We start from the raw sequence: 12,213 nt of genomic DNA on the forward strand, positions 1-12,213 counted from the left end.
ATATGGACCTTCATTTTACAAGATATTAACTGATATTTCATAAGCACAAAGGAAGTATCAGAGAGAACCATTCCAACAGAGATCAACCGGTTTACTGACAGCAGCCAGTTCAGCCTCTGGTTGAAGGTGATGCATAAAGACCTTGCTGCACAAAATCAAAGCCTACAAAGGTAGGCAGTATGTCTTGGCACAGCATGCCTTGGACATGACATTATTCCTTAAGCTTCTTACCTTCTCCACTTTCCATGCCCTCCACAAAAATACCACCACACTGGGGCAGAATCCAGTACCGGCGCCTGTAGCGATCTTGGCCAAACATCATTGAGCGCAAACAGTGCGACGCTTCAAACAGCTTCTTTCTGTACTGGCTTTGTTGCTGGATTAGAAAAGGGCAACTATTACAATTCAATAGAGGAAAGAAAACATAACTGAAAACATCTCCTGACTGCCAGACTGAAGTGCCACACTCACACAGGGAGGCTATCAGAGGCTGCGTGTCTGTGTGTGTTATGTGATACTCTACTCACAAGTGCTGTCTTGATGTCACTTACAGAGCAAACAGCTGGAGGCTGCCTCAAGATCACCTGCCCTTGTTCTTGTGGGTGACTTTAACACTGCAGAGAAGAGGCAGTCTAGAAGGTTCCTAGAGTGTATGGAGGACAACTTCTTATCTCAGCTGTTACATGAGCCTACCAGGGATGCAGCCCTGCTTGACCTGCTGTACATGAATAGAGAGGGGCTGGTGGGAGATGTGGTGGTTGGAGGCTGCCTGGGGTTTAGTGACCATGAAATTATAGTTTTCATTATATAGTGACACCAGGAGGGGCATCAACAGAACCTCCACACTGGACTTCCAAAGGGCAGACTTTGGCTTATTTATGGAACTAAGTCAGAAAGGTCCTTTGGAAACAGCCCTGAAAAACAAAGGGGTTCAGGAAGGTTGGACCTACTTCAAGAAAGAACTCTTGAAGGCACAGGAGCAGCTGTGCCATTGTGCTGGAAAATGAGATGACAAGGGAGACAGCCAGACTGGATGGGCAAGGAGCTGCTAAAGGAACTACAGACAAAAAAGAGGGTGTATCGCCTTTGGAAAAAAGGGGAGGTGTCCCAGGGAGAGTTCAAGGATGTTGCTAAGTCTTGTAGGAAAAAAATGAGAGAGGCAAAAGCCCATTTAGAACTTAGGCTGCCACTGCTGTTAAGGAGAATTAAAAATGTTTCTATAACTGCATTAATGGCAAGAGAAGGGGCAAGGACAACCTCCAATCCTTATTAGATGGAGGCGGGAGTATAGTGACAAAAGATGAGGAAAAGGCAGAGGTGCTTAACACCTTCATTGCTTCAGTCTTCAATAAGTGGGACAGGTTGTCTCCAGGAAAACTGACTTCCTGAGCTGGCAGATGAAGTCAGGGACCAGTATAGTCTCCATGTAACCCAGAAGAAGCAGTAAGGGACGTGCTGAGCCACTTAGATTCTCACAAGTCCATGGGACCAGATGGGATCCATCCTAGGATGCAGAGAGAGCTGGCAGATGAGCTGGCCAAGCCACTCTCCATCATTTATCAACAGTCCTGACTCACTGGAGAGGTCTCTGAAGACTGGAAGCTGCCAGTGTGGTGCTTATCCACAAGAAGGAGGAACTGGGAAATCACAGACCTGTCAGCCTGACCTCAGTGCCAGGCAAGGTCATGGAACAGGTCATCTCGAGTGCCATCACAAAGCACCTACAGGATGGCCAAGGGATCAGGCCCAGCCAGCATGGGTTTAGGAAGGGCAGGTCCTGTCTCACCAACCTGATCTCCTTTTATGATCAGGTTACCTGCCTGGTGAATGTGGGGCAGGCTGTGGATGTACCTGGACTTCGGCAAAGCCTTTGACACCGTCACCACAGCAAGCTCCTGGCAAAGCTGGCAGCTCATGGCATGGACAGATTCACTCTGATATGGGTCAAGAACTGGCTGGAAGGCTGGGCCCAGAGAGTGGTGGTGAATGGTGCCACATCCAGTTGGCAGCTGGCACTAGTGGTGCTCCACAAGGATCACTGCTGGGCCCAGTCCTGTTCAATATCTTTATTGATGATCTGGACAAGGAGATTGAGTCCAGCATCAGTAAGTTTGCAGATGACACCAAGCTAGGAGCTGGTGTTGATTTGTTGAAGGGTAGGAGAGCCCTGCAGAGGGACCTTGCCAGGCTGGATAGGTGGGGAGAGGCCAATGGGATAAGACTGAACAAGGCCAAGTGCAGGGTTCTACACTTTAGCCACAACAACCCCAAGCAGCACTACAGGCTGGGGACAAAGCGGCTGGAGAGCGGCCAAGAGGAGAGGGACCTGGGGATGCTGGCAGATAGTAGCTGAACATGAGCTGGCCACCTGGGCACACTGCTGGGAGACCCAATGGTGTCCTGGCCTGGATCAGCAACAGTGTGGCCAGCAGGACAAGGGAGGTTATTCTGCCCTTGTACTCAGCACTGGTCAGGCCACACCTTGAGTGCTGTGTCCAGTTCTGGGCTCCTCAATTCAAGAGAGATGTTGAGGTGCTGGAAGGTGTCCAGAGAAAGGCAAGGAAGCTGGTGAGGGGCCTGGAGCACAAACCCTATGAGGAGAGGCTGAGGGAGATGAGGGTGTGCAGCCTGGAAAAGAGGAGGCTCAGGGGTGACCTCATTGATCTCTACAACTACCTGAAGGGAGGCTGTAGCCAGGTGGGGGTTGGTTTCTTCTCCCAGGCAACTAACAACAGAACAAAGGGACACAGTCTCAATTTCTGCTGGGGGAGGTATATGCTGGTTATTAGGAGGAAGTTCTTCAAAGAGAGAGTGATTTGCCATTGGAACAGGCTGCCCCGGGAGGTGGTGGAGACACCATCCCTGGAGATGTTCAAGCAAAGCCTGGATGAGGCACTTAGTGCCATGGTCTAGTTGACTGGATAGGGCTGGGTGCTAGGTTGGAGTGGATGATCTTGGAGCTCTCTTCCAATCTGGCTGATTCTATGATTCCATGAATCCTGTCACTTACTGGTTCAGCTTATCAGTCTTCCTTTACAGCACATTTTGTGATGGTAGGTCCTGTCTGTAACAGTGACTCTCAGAGGACAATATGATCAAAGATTTCACAGCAGAAGAACACCTTAAATCCTATTAATTTTACAGTAACAGCAAATGGTATACTGAGCACTGAAGGTAGCCAATACTGCAGCTCCTGATGGGAAACTAATGAGACGTTTTAACTGGTTCATAAAAGAACAACAACATCTGAAAATAAATTCTGTATTCAGACTCAAACAGTTCTCTGAGGAGAGCCAGCAAGGATCTGATTTTATTCAATTCTTGCTAAATTGAGCCTGCTGGAAGTCAGGTATAATTCAGGAGTGCTGATTTGGACTGTGACAGAAAAGACCAAGTCCTATATGGCCAGTTTTCTAATATGAGGAATAAAACCATGGGCCATGAGCACCCCTATCAACAGGATTCTGTCTTGTTCACCTTTCTCTTCCTGTTTCTTCTCTCAAAACCTGAAGCTAAGATAGCTCTCTGTGAGCCTGGAACATGGCTGCAGAAATCAGCCAGCTATAGGAGGGAATGAGAACTGCAGTCCTCCGTGTAATGGACAAGTCAGTGCTTCTGATTATCAGCAAATTAAAGTGTATCAGTTAGATCCAGGTAAAAATTACCTTATTTTATTTGAATATGTGCAAATATAATCAACAGCTTTCCAACTGTCTTTTTGTGTCATACCCACTTAGTGCTGCTAGGCTAAACTCCCATCTTGGGTGTCACAAACAGCAGCAGCATTTGTGTTTTCATTAAACAAAAGCTGATCCGTGTTTCAATTGATATCCATTTGGAGCACTGAAAATGGTGGTTAACATTCTAACTCATTACATTCAGTGATCCAATCTGTAGTGTAACAAAGACAAATGACCTCTCACCTTTGTCAGTTTTTCAATCTGCTTCTCTAGCTCTTCAACACTTGCTGTCTGGTCCCCGTCATCCTAAAATCACCAAACATACTGTCACGCCCAATCCATTTCAGGGTGAAAAAGCATCCTACCATGTCTCACAAACAGTACAAGTGAAAACATATGAACAGAAAATTAAGAGGCAAATCTTAAGGGTAAAAACAGTTCAAATTTTGTGCTCATTCAATATATTTGACTAGAAACCATGTAACTGGAAAAAAAAGTGTGTCTTGAATCTTTCCAAGTTCTCCCTAATGGATAGGAAAGGGAAGGCTCATGACTAAATGCTCACTCTGGCCAGCACCAGAATGAGAGGACACAGCCTCAAGCTACACCAGGGGAAATTTAGGCTCGAGGTGAGGAGAAAGTTTTTCACTGAGAGATTCATTGGCTACTGGAATGGGCTGCCCAGGGAGGTGGTGGAGTCGCCATCCCTGGAGCTGTTCAAGGCAAGACTGGACGTGGCACTTGGTGCCATGGTCTAGCCTTGAGCTCTGTGGTAAAGGGTTGGACTTGATGATCATCTATGAGGTCTCTTCCAACCTTGGTGATACTGTGATACTTGAAACATTCTTTACTGGAAGAAATAGTTTGGTGTGTGCACAGACCCTTAAGATGACAAGAATTTAATCTTTGTTTCTAAAAAGCTTTTTTTTAATATTTGAAGAAATTCTTCACCATAAGGGCAGTGAGTCTGTGATACTGTGATACTGTGAGTCACTGGAACAGTTTGCCCAGATAAGTTGTGGAGGGTCCACAGCTGAACATTTTCAAATCCAGATTGGGTGGCGCCTTGAGCAACCTGAGGTGTCCCTGCCCATGGCAAGTAGTTGGAACTAGATCGTCTTCAAGGTCCCTTCCAACCCAAACTATTCTGTGATTCAGAGTCAAATCAATTTCTAAGTGGTTTTCCCATCAAATAATGCAACCTGTCAATCTTACCTATCAGTCTTTGGTCTGTGCACATTTGCAATGGCTACAAGAAACCGCAGAGCCACTGAACATTATAGGTTTGTTGTATAGGTTGCAGTGTTATTCTTGCTGATTTTTTAAGAGGATGGCTACAGTTTCTTTCTTCTTGTTTAAAAATCTGAGTAATTTCCACAAAGTGAGTTACCATTTTGTTCAAGAAAGTCTTTGAGGATAACGGTATTCAAAAGAGTACAACCACAATGCTAGGAGCAGTCAATCACCTGCACTCTAAGATAACATCTGGTTTTGTACTTCTTGGCTATCAAAAAGTGTACCAGAATGAAGCCCTCTGAAACAGCACATCTAGCACAAATGCAATGGAATCACAGAATCACTGAGGCTGGAATATGCCTCTGAGATCATCAAGTCCAGCCTATGACCTGACACCATCACAACACCTAAACCATGCCACCAAGCACCACATCCAATCTTTTCTTAACTCCAGGGACAGCAAATTCACCACCTCCCTGAGCAGTCCATTCCAGTGTCTAATCAACCTTTCCATGTGGAAGTGCTTTCTAACATCCAACCTAAATCTCCCCTGGTGCAGCTTCAGGACATGCCCTCTCATCTTGGCACAAGTTGCCTGGATAAAGAACCTGACACCCACCTTATTACAACTTCCTTTCAGGTAGTTGGAGAGTGTGACAAGGTCCCCCTGAGTCTCCTTTTCTCAGGCTGAACAACCCCAGCTCCCTCAGCCTCTCCTCATAGGACTTTCCCTCCAGCCCCCTTCCCAGTCTCGTTGCTCTCCTCTGGACCCACTCCAGCACTTCAATATCCTTTTTGAAGTGAGTGGCCCAGAGCTACACACAGTGCTTGATGCGAGGTCTCACCAGTGCTGAGTACAGGCACAGAATGACATCCCTAGTCCTGCTGGCCACACTATTCCTGATACAGGCCAAGATGCCATTGGCCTTCTGTGCCACCTGGGCACACTGCTGGCTCATGACAACCAGTTGGCTGTCACTCAGCACTCCCAGGTCTCTCTCTGCCAGGCTGCTCTCCAGCCACTCATCCCCCAGTCAGCAGCACTACATGGGGTTATGTGAGATTAGATACCTAAATGTTACTTCTTTTTAATTCTGAAGTATTCTTTTGTAAGGACTCCACTCTATGCCTCTGAGGTATCCTCTCAGATTCATACACATTATAGCACTTGAAATAAATACAGAACAGTAATATAAAGAGCTGCTCCTACAATAAAAAACTCCTCAGGTTTCTAAAGAGTATTTGCAAAGATTTGAGTTCACCTATGTTGTTATCCAAGCACTGCTCTAGCAGCCATATCCACAGCACCCATAAAACTTCTCTGTGAACTTCAATAACCTTGCAAAAATTAGGTAATTTTTCTAGCAAACACTCAGTGCACTTTTCTGTGCAACACTCAGTGCACTCAAACATGGCAATGTGCTATTGCTTATCAGGTTTGACCCAGCAGAGAATTCTAGAGTTTTGCAGTGAATCTTACTGGCTGGGGGCACTTCTATTAAAAATACCCCAAAAAAACACCACAAATCATTGGGCCTTTATAGATATGTTTCAGAGCTAAAAATGCTTCTATGATCCTTTTGAATTTGTCATCACAGAGAGAGTGATTTGCCATTGGAATGGGCCACTCAGGGAGGTGGTGGAGTCACCGTCCCTGAAGGTGTTCAAGAAAAGCCTGGATGAGGCACTTAGTGCCATGGTCTAGTTGACTGGCTAGGGCTGGGTGCTAGGTTGGACTGGATGATCCTGGAAGTCTCTTCCAACCTGGTTGATTCTATGATCTTGTGATCAGGCAGTGATCACCCTAGAAAAGTTATGGCAAAAATACAACGAGAAAGCTTTATAACAGACAGTGTTCAATATAACTTAATGAAATAATGAAGGTGTGTAAAATCATAAATATACCTTCTTCCTCCTTCAAGAGAAAACCATACTTAGACTCTAACAAAGCTGCAGTTCTCTGGATCTGGTATGACCCTTCAGAATTTCAGAGAAACTAAAAATAAGTCAACACCAGGAAGCAGCAAAATAGAAATAAAAGTAATCATAACTTAAAAGGAAAGAAAACAAAATCTAAACCCAAGCCAACCACTTGAACCAATCAACCCAGCAATCCATAAATATCATAGGTGTCAAGAAAAAAAAAGGTACTGCAGGAAATAAACATTGCAAACACGTGAAGAATACTGGAGGTGAGCTGTTGCTCCTTCCTCTTCCTTGTAAGGCTGAGGATGCAGTGCCCTACTGCAAGGGAACAGAAGGCAAACAGCTTCTAAAGCATTTGTTTTCTCTCTGCTTAGAATCTCCCACCTCATCCTCGCAAACTTCAGCCTTCTTTCCTTTTTTATCCTCTTTGTCCTCTTCATCCTCATCATCCTCATCTGCCTGATCATCACTGTCATCATCGTCATCGTCGTCGTAATCACTGTCCCCTGCCTTTCGCCTGCGTTTGCGGCCCGGTGTTGGCGTTTCCAAGGAGTGCTGCTCCTCTCCTCCATCGCCACCTCCTGTGGCATCCCTTTTGCCAGTTTTCTTGGCATGAATGATTCTCAGCCTTAAAACAGAGGACAAGGGGTGAAACTGAGGAGCAGGTCCGTACCATAAACGCGCCTTTCTTCCTAGGTGACTGAAAGCAAACCATACATTTCAGATGCAAATTAGCCATTCTGTTCTAACACGACACTGTATTTGCTCAGTATTTATCACTGTTAGGCAACAGGAGAAAAAAAAATCAGGTTACAAAAGCCCTTACACCTCTTAGGTCAGCTCTGAATAGGATTTCTGTTTCTCCCAGGTGACATTTAAGGCATAACTGTTTGGAAGACATTAAACAAGAAAGGCTTTGAAAAATTAGGAAAGACAATTAGGTGAAAGAATCATATCTAGTTATCTTTTGGTTTATGCATTATAAAATACCTGTGGCTGAGGGGAAAGGCAAAAACCCTCAGCTGGAAGCACGGAATTATTTACATTTGCATGGCAACAGCAAGATAGGTTAAGTTTTTTCTTTTCCCTTTTCAGATTTTATTAATTTTTACTTTATTTCTTCTTATTTTAGTCCTCTGGCTGATCTTTTTATTCTAATAGTTTCTTTTCTGAGAAATCTTAGGCACCTAAGCTACCAGAAGATTACTCAAACTCATTTTTTTTTCCTTTTATGAAAGAAAAGGGAAACTTACATACCAGTAATTCTGGTTGTAGTAGACCTTCTTCTTCTATAAAAACCCTATAAGACAAGATTCCACACAGCAAAAATTATAGTTCCACCTATCAGGGAGCTAGCAGGCAAACATGCTGAATCACAGGAGGTATCAATAGCCAGCCCTATCCAGTCACTTATAATGCAGACCAAAAATACAACTGACTTAGAAGAGGTTCATAAAACACGTGTAGGAAAGACAAAGATTTTGGTAAGAGATGGTTAGAAGAAGGTAGGATGGGAAAAGTAGAGTGGTAACGACAAACCAATTACCAGTATGTAATTTTTCCTTGTCGTACTTTTCTCTCTTCCCATCCTACAAAACAATATTCCATACAGCAAGTGGCTACAAGTATGGTGAGTGTTGTACAAGTGCTGGCTTCAAGCACACTGACAAACAGGCTTCTGGAATGCTGCTGAACAAAGCCAGTACTCAACAGCACCTACTCAAATGAAGCTGTCACTGCTCGACTGGTAGCAGCTCTTTTTTCACTTCGTTAAGAAGACCATTAGCAAGAAATCATCAAGGAGCCTTCTGCTTGCTCAGAAACAGCTGAGCTTTGGGTTTTTTGTGGGTGGTGGTTTTGGGCTGCAGTAGATTGTTGGGGTTTTTTTTTATGCAGTGGTTAATCCACTGGAGAGTTTAGAAAGTGTTAAGGTTTGGTTTTTCCAGCACGATGTACTTTTAGCTATTTTAGCAATTAAAAAAAGTAATTAAGAATAGTAATTTCTCAAGCCTCCCAGTGAATTGGGAAGGAAGTAACAGTTTCAGGTCTGGTTCCACAGCCTGAGTCTTGCTGAGTGTCAATGTGACTCAGCCTCTTTTAGAGAGGACAACTTCAAACCATCGAGTCATCTCCATTTGGACTGGAAATTCCTCCCTATACACAGGGATTAACTATCACACAAGGCCACTAGTCAACAGCTGGATTGACTGCTGCATTGCTGGACAGTTTGAGAGACCAATCAGACTAAGGTAATTTAGAAGATGAGTCAATAATAAAGCTGGCATCTGGAAGCTGAATGACCAGCAAATGCTTCTTTCACATATCTAGAAGAAATCAGAAGAACCAAAGAAGGCTACTTCTGTAGAAAGCAAGACCAGAGATTAATCACTTTCAAGCACTAAAGGAAGCCTGTTGCACAACGATGCAAGTTGCAAGAATGGACATGAATCACAGATGCTCTTCTAATAGCACCGTAAGAAGACAGCACTTTAGATCCAAAGTAGAGGCAAAAATCTAAAGAGTGTAACTTGGAAAACGTTCAGATACTTCAAGAGGTAGCAGAATAATCCTGCTGCTACCTGGATATACGGATCACAGAGAAGAAAACTTCCAGAGGAAACTGTTTATCTTTCTCACTTTCAGGTATACACCAAAATGACATCTGCAACAGTGAAGAGAGTTATGATGTCTATTGGTCTATAAAAAGAGTGGGTGGCTCATCAGATCATCAGGTGTGCGAGTTAAGTCTGCTCTAATCTGCAATGCTTGATAGATCACGTAAGGAAAATTCACCTTTTGACTTCATTTTCATGCCTTCCTAATTTTTGCACCTAGAGGAAATCTGGTGAATGTTTAGCAATATCTTAAGGACTGATACCAAGAAGATAGGGATGACAGACTTTTCAGTGGTGCCCAGAGGCAGGACAAGAGGAAATAGGGAATCTAGAGGTGATGATGAGAGAAACTTCTTTGCTGTGAGGGTGCTGGAGCCCTGAAGCAGGTTGCCCAGAGAGGCTGTGGCGTCTCCTTGGGAGAGATTCCAAACCCACCTGGACACTGTGATCCTAGGCAACCCACTGTGGGTGACCCTACTTTAGCAAAGGGGGTTGGATGGGATGGTCTCCAGAGCTCCCTTCCAACTCCCACCATGCTGAGATTTTGTGAATATTTAGTAGAAGCAAGGCAAATAAATTCTAAACATTGTACTTCTAATGTGCATTTAACATGTTTCAGCCTTGATCTCAAAAAATGAAAGCTCCCCAAATCAGCATTACCACCTCCTGCCCAAACTCAGGGTGTAATTTCTCCCCTCATGTAATGCTTTTGATATGCCATTACAGTTGAAAGGGCCTCACTAGGAATAAATTCATTTACAAGGAATAAGCCTTACCAGGATGTAAAAAAGAACATTGTTGCAGTGAAAAAAAATTGTCCTGCAGTAATTATAATGTTGTAAAGAACCAGATATTACCTAATTTTTCAATTAGGTAGCTATATTTCATTTTAATTCTCATTTAGTTTTGCTTTCCTCCCTGCCCCAGCACCCAGTATCCAGCTGAGGAGCTTAAAAAAGTGAGAAGGTAAGCACAAAAATTAAAACTGCTTAGTGAAAACATCTGATAAAGGTAGAATCTATTGTCATCCCATCTGGATATACTTCAAGCCAGTCTGGGCATAGTGGGGATGAAGATTTACCACAACAAACAGTGGCTAACCACTGAGGCTGAGATGAAATAAACCCACCATTCCTCAGTATCTCTTATTCTTCCACTATACACTTTTTCCCAGGTATGATGGGTTGCTCATCCATTGATCACATGATGAGTAGTCAAGACCCCAGACACTCAGCAGAACTGTTTGGGCCTGGGATGCTTAAAAACTAGACTAAGCTCTGGAATGGATGGGGAAGATAACATGCATAAGAGTGAAGTCTTAAAGCAGAAAAATGACCAAATGGAAGCCTGAAATGGACAGAAGAGCCAGAAGAGCTGCACAGCTTATGAAAAAACACCAACAGATTTAATCAAGAAGGAAACCTTCTTTAAAATTGATCAAAGGCTCTTACAAATAGATTCTGGGATTTCACCAGAAAATAGTGGAAACCCCAAAGATTTTGAACCAAAGATGAGATTTATCACATCCAGTGAATTCAAGGAAGTGGAAGAATGTTTCTGAGCAGCCCCACGATACTTACGCTCAAAAATAGGGACAGCACTACTGAAACTCAAAAATCACATGAGAGGAAAACAGGGAATAGAGAGAAAAGACTGTAGACAGAAAGAAGGGCTTGGGACTTCAGGGTATTAGGCCAACTATTTGAAAGCTAAGAAAATGGAGATCATGAAGAAAAGGGAGGATCCTACATCTACAAGTACTTACAGTTTGATGGAGGGAGAGAAAGACTAAGCAGTGGCTAAGGAGACAAGGACAGGTAAAGGTTCCATTCCACGAGTGGACAGTTAGCTACATCAGAACTTCAGAAATACTTTTAAAACTACATCCTAGAGAGAGGATACAGATGAAGACAAGGAAAGGTATTTTGGATTGTCCTAAAAGATAAAATATTAACCTTGTGCAGACTGAAATCTGCAGTATTAGTAAAGAAGTTATTTTTATTGGCCTGATTTTTTCCTCTACCTCCCTCTTGTCCTTCTTCTTTACTTCATTCCTTCTTCCTTCTGAGGTACATTAAAGGGAAAAAAGGGAGACATTAGAAACACAAGTACCTAAAGCAAAGACCAAGAAAGGATTCACCATTCCTAGAAAGAGGTAAAGATGACTAAGTTAAAAAAAGAAAGTCAAGGTTGGCTATGTATTTTTACCCCCTGTGATTCATGACTTTTATGCCTTCTAGCTTCCTGGTAGTTGGAGCAGTTATGCTTGCTGTATGGAATTTTGTCTTGTAGGATGGGAGAACAGTGGATATGAAACTGACAACCCCTAAAAAGTTCCAGTTTTTCCTTAAATAAAAACACAAAAAATATCTCAAAGTTTGCACTCTACAAATGATCCCTAGCTACAGGGAACAATGCAACACTGACAGATGGGAAACACTAAGATAACACAACACAGAATTCAACTGGCAGTTGTCGCATGGAAACCACATCTTAGCATGCCTTTCAGAATGAACATCAGTAATTATGGTAGGTCCAAATCAACCTTGATAATAATGCCAGCAGCAATCTGACAGCTCCTGCAATACTCCAAACATTTTTTCCTTCCAAAGAATACAAAATGAACTTTACTTTTTCTTCAATTCTGAGGTACACTCCCTCTGGGTCTCATGCACCTTTCGTGGACTGTGAAAAAACAGTTCTGCATTATTCTAAATCCACGCCCATCCTAATCAAGCAGTTCATTTAGCAGCTTC

At 43.4% G+C, this 12,213-nt stretch overlaps 1 protein-coding gene across 15 annotated transcripts in view; it reads right to left on the reverse strand.

Annotated features, from left to right (window-relative positions):
• BAZ2B (bromodomain adjacent to zinc finger domain 2B) overlaps nt 1-12,213 on the reverse strand; it is a 142,467-nt gene that overhangs the window by 17,384 nt on the left and 112,870 nt on the right. For all 15 annotated transcript variants that reach the window (XM_064155448.1, XM_064155482.1, XM_064155549.1 and 12 more), the window contains 3 exons: nt 7,227-7,470; nt 3,924-3,986; nt 232-376 (listed from right to left, as the gene is read on the reverse strand). In XM_064155448.1, coding sequence (XP_064011518.1) covers nt 232-376; nt 3,924-3,986; nt 7,227-7,470 — 452 coding nt within the window. The remainder of the gene's footprint in view (nt 1-231; nt 377-3,923; nt 3,987-7,226; nt 7,471-12,213) is intronic.

Source organism: Pogoniulus pusillus, chromosome 2 (assembly GCF_015220805.1).
Source record: "Pogoniulus pusillus isolate bPogPus1 chromosome 2, bPogPus1.pri, whole genome shotgun sequence".
NCBI classification, from domain to species: Eukaryota; Metazoa; Chordata; class Aves; order Piciformes; family Lybiidae; genus Pogoniulus; species Pogoniulus pusillus.